Here is a 27,272-nt window from a genome sequence, read left to right on the forward strand (position 1 = left end):
ATTACAATTGTATCCATCAGCATTTTCTTCATCTCTGTGCAGTGAGGCACATTATTGATGTGCAGTTAAAATCACGTATGGATACAAAGGATTCGCCGGTCTGATTACTGAGGCATGCAATATCGAAATATGTCCAACTTGAACCACTTCTTGTCATTTTAAAAGTCCATCACTTTACAGGTGCTTTGTAAGTGTAAACAGCAACAAAAGAAGCCTTTACTAAGGTCTTCTTACAGAAGGGTTAATGAGTAATAGTTGCATTTTTGCAGCACCTAAAGTGTTCCTGAATCGCTCTTTCATTTAGACGATTGTGTGACATGTCCCATGCAAAAGAATACTAATTTATCCCAGAGCCATTTCTTACCTCGTGTCCAACTGCCATTGGAATAAGCACCAGCTACTTCCTGCCCTGTAAAAGATACACACACTAAAAATGGACACATGGATTAAAAGAATTATTATTGTTGACAGATAAATAGCACACACTTTATTGTGTTTACTACATAGGTGGTATGGTGGGACAGGGTCTCACCAGTCCTGCACCTGGGAGTTGTACAGTATGCAAGGTTTATAAGCGACTGCATTGGTTTCCCTTACACCCTTAAAGACGATGGCGTTAGGTTCATGATGACATGAGGGCCAATTTACAATTTCCATTTAACCTGTGTGTATCGTTGGAAGTGTATAATGTAATCTCGCACATACCGGAAGTGGACTAAGTGGGCTTGAAAATGTAAGTTTGCTGAAAAAGCTAATGAACTAAACAGCTCATGAAAGCTGAAGGAAATCGGTTGAAAGATAGAACCGTGACGTAATTCAATTAAAGTCAGCAAGTATGCTTTGGAAGTAAAACTCAAGTTGCACTGAACTTTTCCTTACTTAAGGGAAGAAATAAACAGTGAGGTAATGTTTGTTTGCGAAATGAGTAAATCAGCAGCTTTATGTAAGGAACAGTGAAAGTTGACTGAATAGGCAGTGAGTTAGAATAGATCTTGTGCAGATGGCTACTGCTTGGGTCTTCTTTCTTTGTATTTGTAATTGCTCATTGTCTAGGTTCAAAGTACACGCAGATTCACTCAAAAGAGGCCCTGAATATTCTCTAATAACTCTCGCTAGGACGAAGCAATTGGAACGAAACAACGTGCAATGTGCTCCTCAGTATATGGAGCTTCGAACAAGCCAGGATTCCCCTGCGTTGGAGCGATGAGGTGGGCACCAGACAGCCACCACGACATTTAACCTCCGTTTGCTACTTCTGGGTGCATACCGCCCCTATCCCTTCACTCACTCACTCTACTTCATCAGAATGGTGGTGTACAGTATTGGGCAGTGCATCTTCATGGTGTGAACCTATGGGTCACCAATTCATTTAAGTGATATCAGAATCAACTGGATGATCGCGAGTTAACGGAAGGTTACTTCCAGCAAAGATGGAGCAACGTGTCACACATCGGCAAGAAGCATGGCAGGAACAGAGTCTTTCTTCGGCAACAGGGGTCATTTCAAAGGGGCTTTAGCCGGATCGGACACCAGCAGACTTCTTCCTTTGGGGTCGGCTCAAAGGAAAAGTCTATCGGAACAAGCCTTGCACTGTGGAAGATTTGAAGGAAAACATCTAATGTGAAATTGCTGCTATACCCCGTAGAGATGCTTGCCAATATGTTCAGGAACATGGACCGCTGCATTGAAATGTGCCTGGCAGAAAACTAAAACCAATTCCAGCATCGAATGTAATGAAATTGATTACACATACGTCAAGGTATAGAGCACATTTTTTTTTGGTTCAGATTGCTTCATCCTGACGGGAGTTACAACAGAATATTCAGGGCCTCTTTTGAGTGAATCTAGCTGTAGTTCTGTGATAGTCACATCAGTAGAACTGCATTTTACTTGCAGTGGTGGTTTCATTTATTTCCGTACAATTTACATCCTCACATACAGTAAGCGGTAGCTGTGTTAAACATTTGTGTTTGTAGAACTGTACGGTATGTAAAATCGCCAGCCTGAAGTAAACACAATGAAGTGGTGGAAACAAAAAGAAACTGTGGTGGAGAGACGGGTGATGAACTTAAAAACAGCAAAGTTAACACTCCTATATAGGCTTTGAAGACTTGCGTCCCACAAAGTGGGGGCTTCAAGTGGTATCTCAGTCTTAATATTTTTGTTTTTTTTATTGTAATTCAGACCAAACAGAAGCACTGTCATCTTCTATTTAAATAACTCAGTTATACTAAATGCTTTATTGGAATTGTAATTTTTAAAATTAAAGCAAACATTTACCCAATAGGCTATTAGTCGAGTATTTAAAACTTCCGACCGGTTAATTTAGCTTTCAAGGCATTTGACAGAAACATTTTCATCTTTATATAACTGAAAAAGCTTTAATATTCAAACAAGGAATAAATTATCTACTTACCAGTATTTGACAGAGAAAATACATATTATCCTCCAGTCTGGGTTAGCTCTAAAATCATCTACACAGTTTATATTTACAAGAGTAAAAACTAAATTAAACTTCACTGTATTTCTTTTTATTCTTTTAAAATTTCTTTGAAAGGTAGCCATTTTCCCCACTTCCAAACAACCAATCAATGTTAAATGTAAAAATTAAAAACTGCCCACACGCTTTAAAGACACTTCACTTTTCAGAGAAGTACATTTTAGAACTTTATTGTCGAGAGTTGCAGGATGACAAGCACTGCACATGATGCCCCAAGCCAAGGAAGCCCTCCCCCCCCGCCCCCTTCTGCTGACATCTGGAAAAGGCTTTGCTGTCAAGTTGTAACGTTGAAGTGAAGGTGTCTGATGAAATGTGGCATACATTTTCTGCAGCAGAAATGCTTTGTTAATAATATGGGGATCATGCAGAGGTATCCTCATAGCAGGCCACTGAAAACGCTGCCCCCTTCAATTCAAACAGCCGGCGTTCCCTTTCTGTCACTGCATTGCTGAATTCAGTTTCTTTATTTTTAAAGAGGCTGGAAAAAAATATCTGCCTTTTTATTTCCAGCCATTCTCCAAGACAAATGATGAAAGTTCAAAAGTCTCTAGCAATCTAAGCCACTGAACCCGTAATAAAAATGTGAGCATTCCAAAACATCAATGGGATCAAGTAATTGTTGTGGATGATGTCCGTGGCACTGAGAGAAAAGCAAGGTTAGTTAGCCCCATTCGGTGACAGTGATCTTCAGCCAGCCATTTGGCGGTGGAGGCAATAAGGAAGCTGGGAGATCCGGTATTGACAGAAAATGAGGCGGTAAAGGACTTGCTAACAGACTGTCAACTGCCTCCACTTTAAGGATGCTGCAAAGAAAGAAACGAGGGGAAGAAATTCAGTTCTTTTTTTCTTTTACAAACCATAACCAAATCGTGCTTCTGTTTACACCACAAAATTGCTTTAAGTTAAGCATGTTAATCGAGACTAAAGGGTCAGAGAATGTTCGGACTTAAATATGTGCACAATTATAACACTTAACAAATGCATACCCAACCGTTTCCACAGCAAACTTTCCTACATTTATGAGATTCTAGACACATGGAAGAAGTGCAAGTGTTTTCAGCGCTTTATTTTTTTTAAGAAACACTAATGTGACTCCTTTTAACCCTAGAGGTACAGTTTCAAGCAAGCTTTGGCTGATTATGATATATATATATATATATATATATATCAGTAATCCCTCCTCCATCGCAGGGGTTACGTTCCAGACCCCCCCCCCCCCCCCCGCGAAAGGTGAAAATCCGCGAAGTAGAAACCATATGTTTATATGGTTATTTTTATAATGTCATGCTTGGGTCACAGATTTGCACAGAAACACAGGAGGTTGTAGAGAGACAGGAACGTTATTCAAACACTGCAAACAAACATTTGTCTCTTTTTCAAAAGTTTGAACTGTGCTCCATGACAAGACAGAGATGACAGTTCCGTCTCACAATTAAAAGAATGCAAACATGTCTTCCTCTTCAAAGGAGTGCGAGTCAGAGAAAGAGAGAGAGAGAAAAGCAAACAGTCAAAAATCAATAGGGCTGTTTGGCTTTTAAGTATGCGAAGCAGCGCTGGGCAAAGTAGCTGCAAGGAAGGGAGCAAGCATTTTTCAGAGGAGCGTCCATGTCCTCTAGGACTATATGCGAACAGCCCCTCTGCTCACACCCCCTCCGTCAGAGAGAGAGAGAGAGAGAGAGAGAGAGAGAGAGAGAGAGAGAGAGAGAGAGAGAGAGAGAGAGAGAGAGAGAGAGAGAGAGAGAGAGACAAGCAAACAATCAAAAATCAATACGTGCTGCACATGTAAGCCCAGCAAAGAAGGGAGCACTGTGAAGGTAATCTTTCAGCGTTTTTTGAGGAGCGGCCGTGTCCTCTAGGGGTGTGAACAGCCCCCGTGCTCACAATATATTTGAGGAGTTTTATTTAATACATAATACGCACTGTGGTTGGGTAGCTTCTCAGCCATCTGCCAATAGCGTCCCTTGTATGAAACCAACTGGACAAACCAACTGAGGAAGCGTGTACCAGAAATTAAAAGACCCATTGTCCGCAGAAATCCGCGAACCAGCAAAAAATCCGCGATATATATTTAAATATGCTTACATATAAAATCCGCGATAGAGTGAAGCCGCGAAAGTCGAAGCGTGATATAGCGAGGGATTACTGTATAGCACTTTTTTGCCCACTAAACACTTACTCTCAATATACTTAACTACAAATATAATTGAGCTTGCTGCTAATCTGTAGCTGTGTGAACCATAAAACACAAATATTGGGTTAAAAGACTGAGGATGCAAGATAAAAGGTATAGCTGAAAAGGCAAAATGAAGGAAACATACAGCCTTTAGGTGCTGTGAGGTTTGGTGTAACTAAAGATATTCACTTCAGAATTCTCAAAGCCCACTAAGAAGTGGGAGGGATTTGCTATGGCTGTAGCTGGTGATAAGACTGCTCTGACCTGCGATGCCATGACTTGTGTTACTAATTATGATGCCTTTACTGTCGCTATCAACCATACAGTTCTAAACAGCTTGCTCCACTGTCCTAAAAAAAAACCTGAAAGATAAAACTAAAAAGGACCAAAGAAAGAGAGGGTTACAAACTGATACACTAGTTAGTGATCACGGTCATCCCAACTTTCATTCACTGTCCAGGTGCAGCCCGCAGGTTCTCAGTGGGCACAGCTTCACACAGGTTTTCGTCTCAGTATGAGAGTATAGGCAGGGTGGAATAGGTGGAGAAGAGTGTCAGGAATGATTTGTGACAGACGGGTATCAACAAGAGTGAAAGGGAAGGTCTACAGGATGGTTGTGAGACCAGCTATGTTATATGGGCTGGAGACGGTGGCACTGACCAGAAAGCATGAGACAGAGCTGAAGGTGGCAAAGTTAAAGATGCTAAGACTTGCATTGGGTGTGACGAGGATGGAGAGGATTAGAAATGAGGACATTAGAGGGTCAGCTCAAGATGGACGTTTGGGAGACAAAGTCAGAGAGGCGAGATTACGTTGGTTTGGACATGTGCAGAGGAGAGATGGTGAGTATATTGGGAGAAGGATGCGAAGGATAGAGCTGCCAGGGAAGAGGAAAAGAGGAAGGCCTAAGGATGTGGTGAGAGGACATGCAGGTAATGGGTGTAACAGAACAAGATGCAGAGGACAGAAAGATATGGAAGAAGATGATCCACTGTGGCAACCACTAATGGGAGCAGCCGAAAGAAGACTAGCAGATGTCAGAGCTGCATCTTGTGAGTAGGGGGGCTGACCACACCCCTAGAGGATACGAATGATCCTCTAAAAAACGCTGAAAAAGACTACCTTGACATTGCTCCCTTATTTGCTGGGCTTACTTGTGTCTGCTCTGTTGCGCGATATGCTTCCCGCGTAGTACTTCGCATACTGAAAAGCCCGAACACCACCTATTGATTTTTGATTGATTGCGCCGCCTGCCCCTACCTCTCTCTCTCTGCCCCTTTCTCTCCCTCCTCCTGACGCGCATGTTTGCATTCTTTTAATTGTGAGACGGAACGGTCATCTCTGTCTTGTCATGGAGCACATTTAAACTTTTTAAAAAGAGACAAATGTTCGTTTGCAGTGTTTGAATAAAGTTCCTGTCTCTCCACAATCCTGTGTTTCTGTACAAATCTGTGACCCAAGCATGACAATCTGTAATGTCACCTGCACAAGTGACTCCATGTGGAGTGTCAGGGAGCATGTAAATGTGCTAGGCAATGGACTGCATGGCCAATGGGAAGAATTCATGCCTTACAGCCAATGCTGATGGAATAGACTCCGTCTCCGGGTCATCCCGCAGTAGGTACAGAGTTCCGAAAATAAATCTAAATCATAATTAAAAAATGTACTAATAAGAGAACTTTGTTTCCATTCGAGTCAGAAAATTGGAATCCATATTTGGAAGACAATTTGCAGGCCTACAAAGGCACTCACTCAGGAAATTTTGAAATGTTCAAGTGTCACAAAAAAAAAATGACCCTGCTTTCCACATTTGGATCCATACTGTAATTCTTTATTTTATTTTTTTTTTAATTGAAGCACAGGTTAGCGAAGTGTCTGACTCAAGGTCACAGATTGTCAATGATGAGAAATATAATAAGGACACCTTGCAGTTAAAAATCCAATCTCTTGATTACTAGCCTGCAATGTGTGCCCTGATGTTGATTAAAGTATTATTATCATTGCAATGCTTATACATTTATTTTCCTCGCTATCCCCTCCTTCTGACAAGGTGCCTTAAAGTGCAGAATGCTTATGAAAAAGTCACTGTTGTTACTAATCAAGAATAAATTAGTTTGGTGTCCTTGCTCTTTTCAAGAAGTAACTAACACCTTTTATTGATAAATCAGCTAACTAGGAGGAGATGACATAAATAGTGAACAACTTCACACTGGTCAGACAGGGGATGGCAGATACAATGGCTGACTGGAGGATACCAGAATATTAAAAATGACTAAATGAATGAGGAGAGCTTATTTGTGAATACACTAAATTAAAACTGTGTAGAGCTAAATCTAAAGTAAGAATAAAGGAGGGTTAGGGTCAGAGTGTTTTTGCAAGTGTCACATTACTCGAGATTACCTTGCAAAATCTAAAATATCTGAAGGCCTACATTGCATAAATTTTGTGATAGGAACATCGTTGATGCATTAAAACTGTTAGCACAATTAAAGTCTCGAGCCAGCCAAAACGCAACAGGCAGAACTTTGACTGAATTATACTGTGTACGGAGTCATTCCAGCCATGTGTGCAGAGCAGAGCAAAACTCTTACTTACCAACATGAAACACATTGCTTTGCTGTAACACAGAGAGAAATATATACACTTTTTTTATTACACAATTGCCTAACAAGGTGATCATACCTGCTTCTGTCTGTTGCTTCATTCTTCCTTTTTCTCTTTGCTAACCAGTCTTCGATGCTTCTCTCAGGAGTCTTTCGTGAATCGAAAAATCCTTCTCGGGCTCTCTTTTCTGCTGTTTACACAGAAGCATTTGTTGTTACCACAGTGTTGCAGGAATCAGTTCTAAAATGCCTTCATCTGAAGCCTTCCTTCAATTTAACACCTAACTAAATTTTGCTTTTTAAAAAGTCTTAATAATATGCTATTGATACAGGCCAAACGGACATATTTCAAAATCTCTGAAACTACATGCAGAGTCCCGTTTGATAGCTTTATCACGAAAACTCGACTCTTGGCCTGGGTGGCATCTGTGTAATATTGGCATGTTCTTGTCTAAAACTCAACTTATTTGCATGTTCTTCTATAACGTTCACTTAGCAGTACCTTTTTTTTTTTTTTAATATAAATCAAGACAGAATGTGCACACGAGAAACATGGCAAGTGAATTAACAAGGAAACAGTGTAACCCAATGGCGCTCCCCCACCATACCACTGAGCCTAGTAATGATGACATAAAAACACTGATCTCCCCTCTCACTCCACATCCATAAACCTCCTCTCAGGCCTTCCTCTTTTCTTCTTCATTGGGGATCTAACTATAGCACCCAAACCACAACATCAATGGGACCCAGACCTCCAGGTTCTAATTGACTGAGTTAAGGGATACCAATTCTCAATGGATTTCTCTCTTTTAGGATGGATGTCGACACAAGGGGTCGAGGGTGGATATCAGGGGCAGAGGCCGAAAGAAAGCTGAAAATGTTGATAAAACTCATCGTTACATTATTGGTAGACTCCTCTTTGCCCGGAGGACTGTTAGACTTGTTGACTTGACGTCAAAACCTTGTGTGTGGGTAAGTAGCGTACAGTAAGCAATGTCTAGAATGGCATCGCCGATCAGGCGAGAGAGCGAAGCAAATACACAAAGCAAAATACTCTTGCATATTATTTATTTTTTTCGTATGATTGCTGAATTTGACTGACATATCGAACTCCGATTTTGATACAAGTGATCAGGGGCCTCATGCATAACGCCGTGCGTAGAACTCGCACTATAACATGGCGTAAGCACAAAAGCGGGAATGTGCGTACGCACATAAAAATCCAGATGCAGGAATCTGTACGTACGCAAACTTCCACATTCTTAAGCTACATAAATCCCGATCAGTGTGAAAAGTAACGCACGTGCACGCGCCTTCTGTCCCGCCCCAACTCCTCCCAGAATTATGCCTCTTTCAATATGCAAATCGATATAAATAGCCTTCTGTGAAAAGACAATGGGAAAAGCACAGGGGAAAATATAAAAATTTCAGCGAATACCAAGTGGAGGGAAAGGAAAAACATAATATTTGTTGGTTTAAACAGTGGTATAATCAACAAAAGAAAACTGATCGAGTGACATAGCGTCGGACAAACTCGAAAGCTCAAGTTCACAAAGTCACACAGTGCCCGAAACAAAAAAGAAGTTGTCACATATCAAAGTCGGCGTGAAAAGGCGACTTGTAGCGGACCGTCTGAGTGTCATATGAAAGCTTATTAGGGTACAGAGAAAAAAAATAGGCACACAGTGGGAAAAAAGCACAAAATGTCAACTTAAATCTCGAAATTTCCACTTTAATCACGTAGTTTATTTTGTCATTAAAGTAGAACATCATAAACTTCATCTTAAAATCGCTTATTTTACTAGTTTCTCAAATCCCATCGTAACTAAAGTAGGACGTTAAATGCTTTGTTCTGTGTTTGATCTTCTATGTGCTCTATGTGTATGAATCACTACGTGCTTTCGTTCTTTCTCCTTCTCCGACAGGACACATAATCCATTACATTCGCGATATTACAGCTCTCTGAATAAGTAAAATACTGAGATGTATACGTGATATCTTTTTCATGATGATAAGAATGAAAGCAGGTTATTAAACATGGGAACACGGTGGCGTAGTAATTGTTCATATCTCACGCAAGAGGCTTGCTGCGCCATGCATGACCTTCGATGAAATAATTTATTACAGAAGTACTGTCTCTTTCAAACGTACTAACCTCCAATTCCTGTCCTTACTTTTCTTTCTCCAAATACCCAATCGCCACACAATCAGCTCTGTAATAGACGTTAAGCCATCTGTAAGCTTAGAACACCGATTCTTCAAAACTTTTAAGGAACATTGAAATATCTTCGTAGTACATGTTTAATTATTCTATCCATCTATCCTTCCAGTGTCGCGTCAGCACCAGCAATAATACAGCGCAAGGCAGGAGCTATCTGTGAACTAGCTAGCGCTGCGGCACCGTGTTTAATTATTAACAATACGGATTATTTAAATGAAGTTAAAAGTTTTATCTTTATACTATAATCAACATATTTTGCTGCATTTCATCTTAAAAATGATATCGTCATCATACGTGCTTTATAAAATGGCGCAGGTTGTGCAATATTATAATCGTAGTGCAAGTTTACAGTGGGGTAATTGTACTTATAAGTACAAACAGTTCTACAAGGAGCACTTGATTGAGTGCGTTTATAGTTCTTGGGATGAAACTGTTTCTGAAACACGAGGTCCGTACAGGAATGGCTTTGACGCGTTTTGCCGTTGCTGAGGTAGTGTGTGCTTGAAACTGTATACCGATAATTCTCTTTCCGATCAGCTGCTGCTGTGATTCCCCACTCAGATACAGTGATATAAATACTCCGAGTGGTACAGTGAGAGTAATATGGAAAAAGATGATCCACTGTGGCAACCCTTAACGGGAGCAGCTGAAAGAAGAAGATGCAGTGAGAGTAACAACGCTAAAGCAGTTATGGTATTTGGAATACTATGGCTATTCCCTGGACCATTATATTGCTACAGGTTAATTACAATCAGATGCATTACACTAATAAACAATATGCAGTTAATTTCAGTGTATTTATAAAGCCGTGTCAGGTATGTGGGTCTAAGAAAGAAAGGGTAACCACACAGGAACAGTAGCACTGCTTTGAAGCTGGGTGCCGCCAGTCTGCAAAACCGAGCAGAGAAATTGCGTACGCCAGGGTATGAGGAAATGTGCGTGGCTTTACACCAAGTTTAGGTTTTATACATCGCGATTTGAGCGTGGAAACGTTCATACGCAACATTTCTGTGCGTACGCACTGTTTATACATGAGGCCCCAGGAGATTGAAAAACAAAAGACAGGTGCCTGCATCAGTGGATTGATCCTCTGCTTATCACAGTGCTGGTCACACTTGCGTAGCTGACGCGCCTATGAAAACATTCACTCTGGGAGGACTACACAAACATCGATCAGTAGGAGACAAGCTGGCAACTGGACTTCACCAAATGACGTGGCCTGCTAGTGGACACTGCGGATTAACAGCCACTCGACTGCTTCAAGACGTTTTTTTTACAGAAAGTACCTGAGTGATGAGACAAACAGGTATATAATAAGTTTGTGTGAATGTGCATACTGTTAGGGGCTCCTTGTTATGAATAAGTATTTTATGTTGATGTATGCATGAAACCATTGCTTTGTAGAAAACTAAGTTGTTTTGAAAAATATTCAGCCCTTGGACAATAGGAAGAAAAAATAATTAGCCTTAAAAGAGTTAACTGAAGCACAATTCATTCGGCATGAGGGAGCTTAGATTAAAAAATGAGGAATGCCAGTTGTTAATAGTACAGTGCATCCGGAAAGTATTTACAGCGCATCACTTTTTCCACATTTTGTTATGTTACAGCCTTATTCCAAAATGGATTAAATTCATTTTTTCCCTCAGAATTCTACACACAACATCCCATAATGACAACGTGAAAAAAGTTTGAGATTTTTGCAAATGTATTAAAAATAAAAAAAACTGAGAAAGCACACGTACAAAAGTATTCACAGCCTTTGCTGTGAAGCTCGAAATTGAGCTCAGGTGCATCCTGTTTCCCCTGATCATCTTTGAGATATTTCTGCAGCTTAATTGGAGTCCACCTGTGGTAAATTCAGTTGATTGGACATGATTTGGAAAGGCACACACCTGTCTATATAAGGTCCCACAGTTGACAGTTTATGTTAGAGCACAAACCAAACATGAAGTCAAAGGAATTGTCTGTAGACCTCCAAGACAGGATTGTCTCGAGGCACAAATCTGGGGAAGGTTACAGAAAAATTTCTGCTGCTTTGAAGGTCCCAATGAGCACAGTGGCCTCCATCATCCGTATGTGGAAGAAGTTCAAAACCACCAGGTCTCTTCCTACAGCTGGCCGGCCATCTAAACTGAGCGATCAGGGGAGAAGGGCCTTATTCAGGGAGGTGACCAAGAACCTGATGGTCACTCTGTCAGAGCTCCAGAGGTCCTCTGTGGAGAGAGGAGAACTTTCCAGAAGGGACAACCATCTCTGCAGCAATCCACCAATCAGGCCTGTATGGTAGAGTGGCCAGACGGAAGCCACTCCTTAGTAAAAGGCACATGGCAGCCGCCTGGAGTTTGCCAAAAGGCACCTGAAGGACTCTCAGACCATGAGAAAGAAAATTCTCTGGTGTAATGAGACAAAGATTGAACTCTTTGGTGTGAATGCCAGGCGTCACGTTTGGAGGAAACCAGGCACCGCTCATCACCAGGCCAATACCATCCCTACAGTGAAGCATGGTGGTGGCAGCATCATGCTGTGGGGATGTTTTTCAGCGGCATGGTGGTGGCAGCATCATGCTGTGGGGATGTTTTTCAGCGGCAGGGACTGGGAGACTAGTCAGGATAAAGGGAAAGATGACTGCAGCAATGTACAGAGACATCCTGGATGAAAACCTGCTCCACAGCATTCTTGACCTCAGACTGGGGCGACGGTTCATCTTTCAGCAGGACAACGACCCTAAGCACACAGCCAAGATATCAAAGGAGTGGCTTCAGGACAACTCTGTGAATGTCCTTGAGTGGCCCAGCCAGAGCCCAGACTTGAATCCGATTGAACATCTCTGGAGAGATCTTAAAATGGCTGTGCACCGACGCTTCCCATCCAACCTGATGGAGCTTGAGAGGTTCTGCAAAGAGGAATGGGCGAAACTGGCCAAGGATAGGTGTGCCAAGCTTGTGACATCATATTCAAAAAGACTTGAGGCTGTAATTGCTGCCAAAGGTGCATCGACAAAGTATTGAGCAAAGGCTGTGAATACTTACAGTATGTACATGGGATTTCTCAGTTTTTTTATTTTTAATAAATTTGCAAAAACCTCAAGTAAACTTTTTTCATGTTGTCATTATGGGGTGTTGTGTGTAGAACTCTGAGGAAAAAAATGAATTTAATCCATTTTGGAATAAGGCTGTAACATAACAAAATGTGGAAAAAAGTGATGTGCTGTGAATACTTTCCGGATGCACTGTAAAAGTCCTGGGGTTTTCCCATTAAGAGATGAAGTGGCAAGGCAGAACAATTAACACTGGTGAGAAACTGAGAGTGGGAGTAAAGAGGGTAACCATCACAGAGAAAAATAGAAGACAGAAAGTGATAGGTTTTTGGCCAAAATGAAAAGACACTATGTGTGAAAAGGTGCTAGGTAAACCAAGCAAAAAATGGGAGCAAAGAGCATCAGAGAGGAGATACCATTAAAAACATTTCTGCTGGGTGGGTTAAAGTCTACAAAGTGTTTTTAGTTTTGTTAATCAAAAATTGAAGAAAAAAATAATCAAGTCAGGAGAGAGGGGAAGGCACTGGAGAGACATCATTGGTACCAGAGTGATATTAGAGGGAGACGTTTGTAGGATCGTTTGCAGAGTAGAGGGTGGTGATGGGTTTCTTCTGAGGTGGAAAGGGAATGAAAAAGGGAGTACAGAGAAGGGTAAAGAAGAGGGTCAGATAGAGAAATGCCACATGGCCTGTGTTGTAAGTAGGGAGGAAAAAAAGATGAAGTAAGAAGGTAGAGTCTGTAAAGGTTGGCACATCATAAGAACCGATCCATCAGGACACCAAATAAGCAAACTCCCAATTTCTGCTAAAGGGGGAAAAAATGCACAGCCTGCCACCAATCTAAAAAGTGGGGTTGTGAAAGAGAGGAATATAAGTATGTCATCGCATACAAGGAGCAGTAACTTTCTCAACACAATGCCATATATCAACAGTGTAGGAGAACATGGGCCCTAAAGAGAGTCCCGAAGATATTGCTTTACAGGGAAGCCTTGCAAAAATGATGGGGATGTCAAATTGTAATCTGTGAGGAGGTGGAACAAAGACAGGACCCTGACTGGGTGCCCAGGGAATGCCCAGTGGTGGAATCCTAAACTGGGAGGAGATACTCCAGCACTCTGCCTGTCACAAATTAAAATGGAATGTTTACAGGAAAGTCTCTTACCATTCCATAACAAATTATAAAAGAAGTGACACGTCTTAACTCCAATATTTAGTACGGAGAGGGAGGGATGGCTCTAATAGAGCTAAGAAAATTTAAATGAGGGACAAATTCATTTCAATAATTGTAAGATGAGAATTAATAGAGACAGGGGGGCTTAGCCCAAGTATTGATAGAGGCACTGGCATCAGACAGTAGACAGGGGTAGTTGTGGAAAGGAATATCCACGAGTGAAGAAGAGATATTAGTTCCTAAATATCTGAGCTTGGCTTAAAGACGGAAGAGAGACATGGTGACAGACCTCACTGAAGTGGTAAAAGGGAGTATTTTGACTAGTTTATTTTATAGCCAGATAAGAGTTCAAAGGACTTAAAAATAAATTTAAAATATGCAGGATATCAGAAGGAGTAATGCCTTAATAATGAAGAATGTCATCTACATATATAGATATTAAGGGATGAGTATCATGCACAGTGATGGGAGTAAGACATTCAGAGTTAAATGGATGGCAATAGTTAATGGCTCAAGAGATAAAATAAAAAGAGGGAAAAGCGGGCATCCTTGCTTTGTCTCTCTACTGACACAGAAATAAGGGGAAATGCTTGAGTTAGTCAGGATAACTGTGTTGGGGAATGTATTCGAGTATTGAGATGCAATCACAGTGAAAAAGATTGGGCCAAAGCCCATCTTTTCCCGGAATCCCAATTTAGTTGTTCTCTGAGGAATCAACGGACAGGAAAAACTAAATTGGCTGAGTGAAAGTAAACTAACTGCCATATTAATAAGTTTATACCTTGCACCCACTACTAGAGAAGTAGGCTGTGATCCTTAGGCAGGCGAAAAAAAAATGAATGGATAGAAGAAATTCTGAAAAATGTGGAGTCATGTACATAAAATTTAAAATATCTTAATAATCTTTGCCTCTAAAGATAGAGTTTGTTCTAGCAGTAGGCTGCTTTGATACAGTAATATCTACGATACTACAGCTCCCCCTTGTGATAAAATAAAGCTCTTACCATCAACTTGCAGTTTTAATCTTTCAATGTCACAGTCAGTCATATGAGAAAATCTACAGTTGGAACCGAAAATACATTGACCTGAAATGAAAAGAAGTGCATGGGGTATATTTCTTAACTCATTTTTGAATATTTTAATAACCTCATAATATTTACTCATATTTGATTACCTGTCTGTTGAAACCTTCGACAAGGGTTTTTAGTTTGTTCTTCTGCCAAAATTGTAGCTGCATCTTCATAAAAAAAAAAAAAAAGTGATTATGACAATATTTTAACATTTCAACGTTACTCGTCTAGGATACCTTCAACTTTGAGGCAAGCAATAATGTACTTTGAAATGCTTAAAATGGGATATTATGCTCAAACTCTAGACTACACTACAATAAATATGGTACCACCATACGCTGTGCAAGGCGAATGGGTGAATGACTGGACCCTATGCTAGTGATCCCCAACCTTTATTCCTCCAAGGTTTGTCCCCCATGTAGCTCTACACAGGCCATGATATCTACTCGCTTGTACTGGGTGGCGTAGGATAACAGGAAATTTTGGAACTAGGTGTTGGCGACCATGGGGCATCGGCAGTTGTTTAGAAGCAATGTGACCTTGTTTAGAACCCCTTGCCTTTCGTAACAATGGAGCAGTGGAGTGGTGCACAATGAGCGGTTGCTGTGAAAGTCTTTTATAAGAATGGCGATAGTGTGACTGCTGTGCAAAGGGAATTTCGGCGTCATTCCCAGTTAGGACGTCATGATTGTGTTCCATCTGCAACATGGTTTACAACATGGGTGCGTAATATCGAAGAAATGGGTTCAGACTTAAAAAAAAGTCCCAAGGTGGAGCCACTTCGCATACTGCCCGACAATCGATGGCACCTATTCGATGATTATTTGGAAGGCGCGTCATTTCGCACAACGGTGACATTCCATGGCCTCCGAGGTCCCCAGATCTCACTGTTTGTGAATTTTTTTTCTGTGGGGACATCTTAATAGCCAAGTGTACCGCACACGTCTTGCAACCATTGCTGAACTAAAAAGAAAGATTGATGGGGAAATCACTGGCATTCCTCTTGACATGTTACGTCGAGCAATGCAGAATTTCCACAACAGGCTGTCAGAATGTGTACGGAGAAATGGACAACATCTTCATGAGGTTTTCTCAAAACATAAAATGAATATTGATTAACATCATTAATTGCATATCCTGGTAATAATTTTTATTAATAAATTAATATTTAATATTATAAATTAATAATTTGGTAATAATAATTTGTAATGTGTTTATTCATGCATTGAAAGTCAATTGAACATTTCCCTGGACTACCCTATACTTTTGTTGCAGTCTTGATGAAGCTGCTTATTTTTTATCTTAACATTTATTAACAAAATAATATTTGCCAATAGTTCTATTACAATGTGTTTTTCAAAGCATAATACAAAATTAATAGGACATTTCAAAATTACTGTGTACAGTCATGCGCTGATTTACGGGTGACCGAGTTTAGACGATTCGTACTTATGGCTGAGTGCCATTGGAAAACGATAGGATAATAATGTTCTAGAAATTGGCAAAAAAAGCCACAGCAATAAACCTTTCATTATTATTATGGTTTCAGCGGGTGTCATATGTTTTCTGACTCTTGGAGGGCCTTTTAAGGTTTGTTTTGATTGGCGCTGCTCCACATGGCTAATTCGTATGTACTTGGCCTGCACTGCCTTTCTTACATTAGCGTTTCTTAACATTTATGGTTCTGCACCCCAGCTTTGCCTTTAAAAATTCACAGACAACCCACAGCACTAATTGCAAACCACCTCTTTGGTGAAACATGCGTGATTGTGGGTCCCCCTTGGTGGAATGAGCTCACGTAGAAATGGGGAAGCGTATCACACAGCGCTGCCAATCGCTTAGGCGACCCACTCACAAACCAACACTGGAATCTGGATCACAACCCAGTGGTTGGAAAACACTGGCTAAAGTGAACCCACTTGCAAAACATTAATGGCAACCTCCAACCCACAAGTGGCGCAATCCAGTGGCTGAGAAACACTGCCTTCCAGGGATCCAGCGTGTGGTCGCCGAGATGTGAAGGTCCGTTTTTGCTACTTTGTACTGGCAGTTAAAGTATGCCTACTGGTGACCCACACCAGGCCCACAGGGTCTCAATTGCAATGACCTGTACAATTTGGGAGCGACACATGGCCAAATCGCCGGTCTCAAATGGCAGCATAAGTCGACGTCCGACTGTATTTTGAGAGCCCCATTACGCATGCACAAAATGATTAAGTATTTCTGAATATATAAAAATCTAAAGTAACTTTTAAAATGCAGAATTATACAGGTCAAATTCCATTACAATGAAATTTGCATTACAACAAAGTATTTTCATGGTTCCCAGTTTCCCCATAAGACAGAGTCTATACAAATCTCGTTACTACGAAATACATTCAGCAGATACTTTCGTTACAACGAAGTGCCCAAAAGACCTTGAAATGCCTGAATGAATCAAACAAAGAGCAGTTAGTTCTGTGGTCGCAGCTCAGGTGTGCACAAGGATCCCCAAACACAAACACTGTAACTTTGTGTCTTTCTTTGCATTTTCCTCGTACCGTTTTTTGTTTTGCTGTGTTTGTTTTCTGTGGTTTTCAGTGATACCTTTTGCTTATTTCTCATCAACATTTGAAAAGCATTCATTGGAATTTAACTCTTTGTCACCCTCCTATAGAAATGGCAGACACAAATAAACGACAACAGTTCACATTAGAAAAAAACTCTAAATTTTTCCGGCTCTCGATTCCAGCAAAACTGCTTCATCGGCGCTCCCGGTTACCTTGCCCTGGCAACGAACACACAATCTTGCACAGACGCAGCAACTGCACTTCGGGATGCACTCCTGCGTGTCGTCCCAAATGAGTTCAGAAACCTCACAATATGAAAAAGAAGAAAAGGAAGATTCTGCTTCTGATTGATAACTGTGCTGTCCACAGCATTCTTCTACATTCTGATAATGTTCACGTTGAATTCCTCCCACCCAATTGTACAGCAGTGCTTCAGCCCATGAGTTTGGGCATCATTCGCACCTTGAAAGTGTATCATCACGAGGAAATGCTGAAGAAAATTCTCATCAGCATAACTTGTAGACAGGAGGAGATGAAAATTAACGTGAAAGAAGCTACTAAAATGATTGCAAACGCCCGAACGCAAGTTAAAGAAAGCACTATAGAGACAAATACAGAATCTCATTACTATGAAATTTTCATTACAACAAAATATTTTTTAGGTCCCTGGAAGTTCGTTGTAACGGAATTTCACCTGTAGTCACCACAGGCATTTTTTATAACTTACTTAATTAAATAAGCTACACTGTCATCCTCTTGATTCAGAATGGGCGCATTTCCATCAGTGATAGCCAGATTTATCACAAATGGAAATGCAAATGCTTTTTCTCTCCACATACAACAATCAAATCAGCAGAAAAGCATCATATAGAGTGGTGACAACAGTCAGGTAAGCTGCAGAATGGTGGCCAGCCCTGTCACCTGTGCATCTTTAAAAGGTGTACACAGTGGTGGCAGCAGTGTGGGAGAATTCAGGTTACCATTTCCTTCATGAAACCTTCTAACTTTTTCCATCATGCAAAAACACTTAAGTTCTTTATGGCAGTGAGTCATGTCACCTTCTTCTCATTTTTCTTCTTGTATCATTATTGTTCCGATTTTAACCACAGGGTAGTAGCTGCGAGAATAGTGTGAAGCCACTAAAGCCTAAACTGCTGTGTACATGTGGGGCATTCATTCAGTTTCTATCCAGACATGATGTGGACAATGGAGATGTACTTAAATACCCGGTATAAATGTAATCCATACAGATGTGACTTAACATATATAAAACATTTGAGAAAACTGTTAAATCGACAATCATTACAGGCCACATGCAACGTATTTCGAAGCCCAGGGCAGTCCGAGACAGTCACGCACACGCTCATACAAGGATAATGCAGTGTTGCAAAATGACCTTACATTACATTACATTTTTGTGATGATGCGACAGGACAGCCAGTACTGGGTTGGGTTACAAATGCAGACGGTACACAGTCTGGCCAGAACCCAGGAATCTGTGTGCTAAAGAGTGCTACCTCTATAGAAAAATGTACTCTTGAAATTGGTAATCCCTACATATTAAAAAAGTATCACAAGCACACGAGAAAAGTAGGCACTATGTTTTACTGAGTATTAAGATGTAACAGGATTAAAAAGACTTACTTAAGTCCATAAATATATGGACAGAGAAAACTTTTTCTAATTTTGGTTCTGTACATTACCACAATGAATTTTAAATGAAACAACTCAGATGCAGTTGAAGTGCAGACTTTCAGCTTTAATTCAGTGGGGAGAACAAAACGATTGCATAAAAATGTGAGGCAACTAAAGCATTTTTTTTAACACAATCCCTTCATTTCATTGGCTCAAAAGTAATTGGACAATTGACTCAAAGGCTATTTCATGGGCAGGTGTGGGCAAGTCCGTTGTTATGTCATTATCAATTAAACAGATAAAAGGCCTGGAGTTGATTTGAGGTGTGGTGCTTGCATGTGGAAGATTTTGCTGTGAACAGACAACATGCGGTCAAAGGAGCTCTTCATGCAGGTGAAAGAAGCCATCCTTAAGCTGCGAAAACAGAAAAAGCCCATCCGAGAAATTGCTACAATATTACGAGTGGCAAAATCTACAGTTTGGTACATCCTGAGAAAGAAAGCAAGCACTGGTGAACTCAGCAACGCAAACAGACCTGGACGTCTACGGAAGACAACAGTGGTGGATGATCACAGAATCATTTCCATGGTGAAGAGAAACCGCTTCACAACAGCCAACCAAGTGAACAACACTCTCCAGGGGGTAGGCGTATCGATATCCAAGTCTACCATAAAGAGAAGACTGCATGAAAGTAAATACAGAGGGTGCACTGCAAGGTGCAAGCCACTCATAAGCCTCAAGAATAGAAAGGCTAGATTGGACTTTGCTAATGAACATCTAAAAAAGCCAGCATAGTTCTGGAAAAACATTCTTTGGACAGATGAAACCAAGATCAACCTCTACCAGAATGATGGCAAGAAAAAAGTATGGAGAAGGCGTGGAACAGCTCATTATCCAAAGCATATCACATCATCTAGAGCAGTCAGATGAGGAAGGATAATGGCTTAAATGATAAGAAATGTAATAAAAAACACGGTGGAGGCAGTGTGATGGCTTGGGCGTGCATGGCTGCCAGTGGCACTGGGACACTAGTGTTTATTGATGATGTGACACAGGACAGAAGCAGCCGAATGAATTCTGAGGTGTTCAGAGACATACTGTCTGCTCAAATCCAGCTAAATGCGGTCAAATTGATTCATGATACAGATGGACAATGACCCAAAACATACAGCCAAAGCAACCCAGGAGTTTATTAAAGCAAAGAAGTGGAAAATTCTTGAATGGCCAAGTCAGTCACCTGATCTTAACCCAATTGAGCATGCATTTCACTTGTTGAAGACTAAACTTCAGACAGAAAGGCCCACAAACAAACAGCAACTGAAAGCCGCTGCAGTAAAGGCCTGGCAGAGCATTAAAAAGGAGGAAACCCAGCATCTGGTGATGTCCATGAGTTCAAGACTTCAGGTTGTCACTGCCAGCAAAGGGTTTTCAACCAAGTATTAGAAATGAACATTTTATTTTCAGTTATTTAATTTGTCCAATTACTTTTGAGCCCCTGAAATGAAGGGATTGTGTCAAAAAATGCTTTAGTTGCCTCACATTTTTATGCAATCGTTTTGTTCACCCCACTGAATTAAAGCTGAAAGTCTGCACTTCAACTGCATCTGAGTTGTTTCATTTAAAATTCATTGTGGTAATGTACAGAACCAAAATTAGAAAAAAGTTTTCTCTGTCCAAATATTTATGGACCTAACTGTATGCCTACATATAGTCGACTACACTTAAGTGCACAGTCCCCATTTGTATAAAGTCAAGTAAACAGGCAATAACTTCAGATAAGCGTACTAGCGATAAGCACACCTACATTATTGATCCCATTGCTATTCTCTGCAGCCAGATTCACTCCGGTAAACTGCAAGGTCTCTTCACATCCACTAGTCAAACAACGATATTGATTGAGACGCTCAAATGACGTAATCAGCGTGTGACGATGGAAGTAGCCTGGCTCTTGTGACTGGCTGAAGGCGGATCATTCAGGAATCCTGCTACTGTACTGAGGCCTAACAGTTTACAGTGCACTTACAAGGTGTACACTGTAGTCAGTTTAGCAGCATGTTCTTATGTACATGTAAATGTCGCCTCACAACTGCCAATACATTAAACAAAAGTCTGTAACAACGATTGACATTACGGATCAGCCTTACAACTCAACTGTGATAAGTTAGCTGTCGTGACTTTTGACTATGGCATAGCCTTCGCCGTCCCATGTGCAAAAATCGTCTCTGGATGAACGTGTCAATATCTTAAACAGACTTGACAACAAGGTCTCTCGTTGCAAAACATTGGGGCGTTCATCCTAGCCAGATTTCTTGGATTTACAAGAATAAGGAATCAATACTGCAAGACTAGCAGAACAAGGGCAATCCGGACAGAAAACGAAAAAGAACAGGGAAGGCTGAAGACGTACAGGTACAGTACATGTTTATCTGAATGGTTAATGTGTATGTATTATACATGTATCCACTATATTCTTCACTGCAGTTTATTTTAATGAATGAATTAATGTTTTATTGCGTTTGACTAGGTTAGTAGGTGGGGTAACTGAATGGTCAACTTTCGGGACTGACATGTTTCACTCTTATTAAGCGCACGCTCTGGAGGCCGTGCAGTTAAACGAAGTGGACTGTATTTCTTTTTTTATTATTCTGTATGATCTAGAAACTACCAATAGTTTATTAAGCCAAAGGTTAGACGTGCAGGTGAGTCGGAGAAAGGATGGGTCCCTCGTTTAGAGAGGGAATGTAATCTCTTTGGTTGTAAATTATGGTAGCAAGTGCTAAGATAGTAGGGGGAGAGAACAGTCCCTTTCAAACAGATAAGACGGACAGAGCAGGGTTTGACACCCCCCACAACTAAGAATCATTGGTGGAATTAATTAGGGGCAGGACTAGAGCAGTCAGATGAGGAAGGATAATGGCTTAAATGATAAGAAATGTATTAAAAGTAAAAGGTACCAATGGCTTGTCCCCCATTGTTCCATCCAAGTTGAGTCCGTCATACAGTAAAGCCCAATTCTGCTGCCTGTCCCGAGACTCTGAGTGCTTTCTTTGGGGCTGCCATGTCTGCCTGCTTCAACACCTCACAGCTCCAGCCATACTACTCCACTGTTCAGATTATGTACTTGCACCCAGTGCCAGCATGACAGACTCCAGCTACAACACATAACACTGACGTATGAATATGCACTATAAGTATTAACAAGGGATAATAAAGAAAGTTTAAAGACTAAATATGAAATGTGTACTTTATAGTGCCAATTTTGCAGTTAGACAGATTAGCCCCTGTTACTATTAAACTATGTTCATTACAAGATACCAGCTTTTGTGGTTTACACCATATGTTTCTACCAAGTCAATATGCATGTTGGTAACTTTCAATTAAATATTGCCCCATTATTGTATTTCAAAATTTAGAGATCAATGCGTGTACCAGAAGCAGTCCCCTTTGTATTTCACATTGAATTAATGCAATGCAGAATTCCATTACAGCAGGGGCGTCTCTCAAGGATGTCCCAAGGTCTGTTTGGTCTCTGGTATCAAAGCCAAAAGAAAATGTGGCTACCATGAAGCAAACGGTAATGCAGAGCCAAAACATGACGGTACATCACAGCACAAACTACATTCTAGAGATTTTTAACGGGTTAGTTGAATTCATTGCTCCAAATCAATTAAACAGGAGCATAGTCTCTATACATTGGGCGTTCAGAATCTTGGCTCATGAAATGACGCATCACCACATTCAATGTTACAAGGAGATCTTGAGCGAACAAATTTAGACTGGCAGGAATTTAAGGAGGATTTCATAGCTGAGGATGAAACTTCTATACATCAGTAAATCCCAGCACTCAAAAAAAAAAATACAACAAAAAACCAAGACAAGACAACCAAGGAGAGTCTCCAAAACCAACGCAAGCAAGTGGACAACAACGCATTCAGCATGATGCAAGTCCACTCCGACTACTCGTCTCAAAAGGCAGCATACCTGGTCAACATTAAACTGACTTGCCCTCACGATTGTGGCAGTTCATCAAGGAAAAATACCGAAAGAAGATGCTGACCAACTCTTTTCTGACAAGTCACCCACGTCCACTGCATGGACTGTAAAGTCTGCTCTGTGAAACCGTGTATTACCCACACTACCTCCAGACTTGGCCTGGGGTGACTATCAGGTGTGCCCCAGTTTGAAGGGTTACCTCAGTGGCATGTGCCATGTCGATGATGAAGACAAAACATTTGACCTAAGCGACACAGAAAAGTGTTTTCAACATTATACCAAGCAAGTTAAGCTCTCACTGGAGTCGTGTTAAAAAATAAAACTTGTTTTCTTTTATTGGTCTTTCTTTTTCATTGGTCAAGCTCAAAACCTTTTGATCAACCCTTGAAGGTTTGTACAATGAGAAGGTAATCATACACTTTAAGGATTTTACCAGTTGCCAGTCTACAAATTGCATTGAAAAAATCTATATGTTAATTCTACATGGGATTAATAAAGTATCTATCTATCTATCTATCTACATTATCAAGATAAATCAGTATCTGACAGAAAATGCCTTAAATTCAGTTAAAAAATGCATCTGAAAGTAACCTGCAAGCCATCAGCCTGAACTAATTATGCACACTGCAGGACGCATTAGGCAGAAATAAAGGGTGCTGTAAGATTAAATATGTTAAACGTATCCTATAAAAGAAGACTACAGTGCATCCGGAAAGTATTCACAGCACATCACTTTTTCCACATTTTGTTATGTTACAGCCTTATTCCAAAATGGATTAAATTCATTTTTTTTCCTCAGAATTCTACACACAACACCCCATAATGACAACGTGAAAAAAGTTTACTCGAAGGTTTTGCAAATTTAATAAAAAAAACTGAGAAATCCCAAGTATTCACAGGCTTTACTCAATACTTTGTCAATGCACCTTTGGCAGCAATTCCAGCCTCAAGTCTTTTTGAATATGATGCCACAAGCTTGGCACACCTATCCTTGGCCAGTTTCGCCCATTCCTCTTTGCAGCACCTCTCAAGCTCCATCAGGTTGGATGGGAAGCGTCAGTGCACAGCCATTTTAAGATCTCTCCAGAGATGTTCAATCGGATTCAAGTCTGGGCTCTGGCTGGGCCACTCAAGGACATTCACAGAGTTGTCCTGGAGCCACTCCTTTGATATCTTGGCTGTGTGCTTAGGGTCGTTGTCCTGCTGAAAGATGAACCGTCACCCCAGTCTGAGGTCAAGAGCGCTCTGGAGCAGGTTTTCATCCAGGATGTCTCTGTACATTGCTGCAGTCATCTTTCCCTTTATCCTGACTAGTCTCCCAGTCCCTGCCGCTGAAAAACATCCCCACAGCATGATGCTGCCACACCATGCTTCACTGTAGGGATGGTATTGGCCTGGTGATGAGTGGTGCCTGGTTTCCTCCAAACATGATGCCTGGCATTCACACCAAAGAGTTCAATCTTTGTCTCATCAGACCAAAGTATTTTCTTTCTCATGGTCCGAGAGTCCTTCATGTGCCTTTTACTAAGGAGTGGCTTCCGTCTGCCACTCTACCATACAGGCCTCATTGGTGGATTGCTGCAGATGGTTGTCCTTCTAGATAGATAGATAGATAGATACTTTAGAAGGTTCTCCTCTCTCCACAGAGGACGTCTGGAGCTCTGACAGAGTGACCATTGGGTTCTTGGTCACCTCCCTGACTAAGGCCCTTCTCCTCCGATCGCTCAGTTTAGATGGCTTGCCAGCTCTAGGAAGAGTCCTGGTGGTTTCGAACTTCTTCCACATACGGATGATGGAGGCCACTGTGATCATTGGGACCTTCAAAGCAGCAGAAATTTTTCTATAACCTTCCCCAGATTTGTGCCTCGAGACAATCCTGTTTCAGAGGTGTACAGACAATTCCTTTGACTTCATGCTTGGTTTGTGCTCTGACATGAACTGTCAACTGTGGGACCTTATATAGACAGGTGTGTGCCTTTCCAAATCATGTCCAATCAGCTGAATTTACCACAGGTGGACTCCAATTAAGCTGCAGAAACAGGATGCACCTGAGCTCAATTTCGAGCTTCACGGCAAAGGCTGTGAATACTTATGTACATGTGCTTTCTCAATTTTTTTATTTTTAATAAATTTGCAAAAATCTCAAGTAAACTTTTTTCACATTGTCATTATGGGGTGTTGTGTGTAGAATTCTGAGGAAAAAAATTAATTTAATCCATTTTGGAATAAGGCTGTAACATCATAAAATGTGGAAAAAGTGAAGCGCTGTGAATATTTTCCGGATGCACTGTACATATAGTATGGGAGTAAGCTAATGTGAGATATGTCTGAACTGTTCTGTTTGCTCACAATCATTACTAGTGTCCACAGTTTAAAGGTCAAATTCACTGCAATTACCTGTTGTAGAAGCAAATAGACGTTAAGCTGGCCCAACTCAAAAGCTAAACTGAAAAATACATCCTTTGAAACTCATTTAGCTGTATTTGCATACTGAAATGATGAATTTTATACATAATTGGGCAAAGAGAAAGATCTGTGCACTCATATTTATGACCGGAGAGGAGTCCTGCAGTGTGATTCAGTAGTGTTTACTCTACCATTCAAGATGGATCCATCTACAGGGTGTCCACAACATCTCTGTACAATCTGAACACGTTATTAAGAACAAAAATGAAGAGATGGCTTTTTACAGTTTGTTGTATTTTAAAGAGTGAATATCAAAATTTTAAATAACGTACTGTTTGCCTGTTTCAGATAAATAAGGGGTATATCAACTGGAACTGGCTACTTCTCAACAAAAGGCATGTTCTGGACTGACCAGACCGGTCTGTTTATTCAACACACTTCCTGTCTTCTTAAACGTTTTTGTGCCATTCGCGAATAGTCAAATGTGATGTTGAATTTCTTCCATAATTAGTCCTGAAGTTTCTCTGAACATGTATATCTGATTTTGTTTAAATAAGACAGGATACACACTGAGCCTTTTCTTGAGGAGTTGTCATTTTCAATAAACAGTTGATAAAGAACTCATTTATGTGAAACAGATGATAAGAATGCCACTTAAAACTCAGAAACATACTGTTTATTATGAAACAAATGTTATATAACCATCTCTATGTGTATTTTAATTTTTTTAAGTGTACAGAAACCCTATATAGTACTTTACTAGAAGTAACATTAAAAAGATTACAATATGCAAGTTTTCGAGGCAACTCAGGCAAGATGTAATACAGAAACTGGAGTTCCCAGTGTTTATAGGTTATTTGTCCTCGTGTGTATATATAAACATAGGGAACTCCAGTTTTTGTATTACAGCTTGTCTGAAGAAGGGGCCTGAGTTGCCTCGAAAGCGTGCATATTGTAATATTTTTAGTTAGCTAATAAAAGGTGTAATTTGCTTGACTTCTCCCTACATTCGTAATGGCCAACACGGTACAACACCCTAGTACTACAGAAGTAATATTTAAAATGTACATGAGAACCCTGTACTGGACAAGATAATTGTAAATGTGCAAACTGCATACCGTAACGTATGTACTAAAAACAAGGCAAATTCTTAGCAACAATTATGCGCAACTATAAAACCGACCAAGGGAGCCCTGAAAAGTATGGACTGATTACCTGAACACAGCTCTCTGGAAATATGTTTTAAACTATCGTGTTCACTTTACACATGCAGAAACGATAATTGTGAGTTAGGGGTGTTGATATCGAAACATTTTTATTTAACATTAGTGTAGCCTTAACCACTTTAGAAAAATCGAACAGCCTACATTTAATAAACGAGAGAATAGTTCACAAGGACTAACTACAATGGACAATAAGGCACTATCTTAAACTTTATTTATCTGGTATATTTGTTGATGTGCAAAATCCGTAAAGCCAACAAGTAAAGTCGCCTCAAGCTGGGTTGTACATGTAGTCAAAGCGTCAGTTTCATCTTCACCAGTTTCACAAACACACACACATACAAACTCACCTCTGAAAGAGTCGAACCATGCTTTCTTAGCCCGATGATGTTGCGTGCCATTCAAATGTTTCTTGCGGTTGTGCAGGTTGTCCTGAAACGAACGGTTACAGTAATCGCAGTAGTAACGTTTGCCCATTTCTGCACGTACCAGCCCTGAATGGAGAGTGCTTAGAGCCAATAAGAAATTTGGTAATGATAAATAATAACTTACACGCTTCACATAATTAATGTTTTAACTCTGAAGTGGTTTCCTACCAAAAAAAACAGCACGATTCACAATGCACAGCATAAAAGCCATCTAACCAAACAACGCGCCCATCTTTTTCCGGAAGTGTGTGAACTACAAAACTA

General features: G+C 40.6%; 1 protein-coding gene across 3 annotated transcripts; it reads right to left on the bottom strand.

Annotated features, from left to right (window-relative positions):
* Positions 1–2,654: 2,654 nt before the first annotated feature.
* Positions 2,655–27,272, bottom strand: zmat5 (zinc finger, matrin-type 5). Of its 3 annotated transcripts, none has more exons than XM_051921354.1 (6): positions 27,142–27,272; positions 26,931–27,088; positions 14,879–14,941; positions 14,709–14,789; positions 7,356–7,464; positions 2,655–3,303 (listed from the first exon to the last, which is right to left on the bottom strand). In XM_051921354.1, exons 2-6 carry the CDS (start codon positions 27,055–27,057, stop codon positions 3,162–3,164), a joined length of 522 nt encoding a protein of 173 aa, XP_051777314.1. In that variant the 5' UTR covers positions 27,058–27,088; positions 27,142–27,272; the 3' UTR covers positions 2,655–3,161. The 3 variants fall into 3 exon arrangements, with proteins under 3 accessions (XP_051777314.1, XP_051777312.1, XP_051777313.1); XM_051921352.1 differs by having other exon boundaries at positions 7,356–7,467; positions 27,142–27,268; XM_051921353.1 differs by having other exon boundaries at positions 7,356–7,467; positions 26,931–27,269.

This window comes from Erpetoichthys calabaricus, chromosome 18, assembly GCF_900747795.2.
Source record: "Erpetoichthys calabaricus chromosome 18, fErpCal1.3, whole genome shotgun sequence".
Taxonomy (NCBI): Eukaryota; Metazoa; Chordata; class Cladistia; order Polypteriformes; family Polypteridae; genus Erpetoichthys; species Erpetoichthys calabaricus.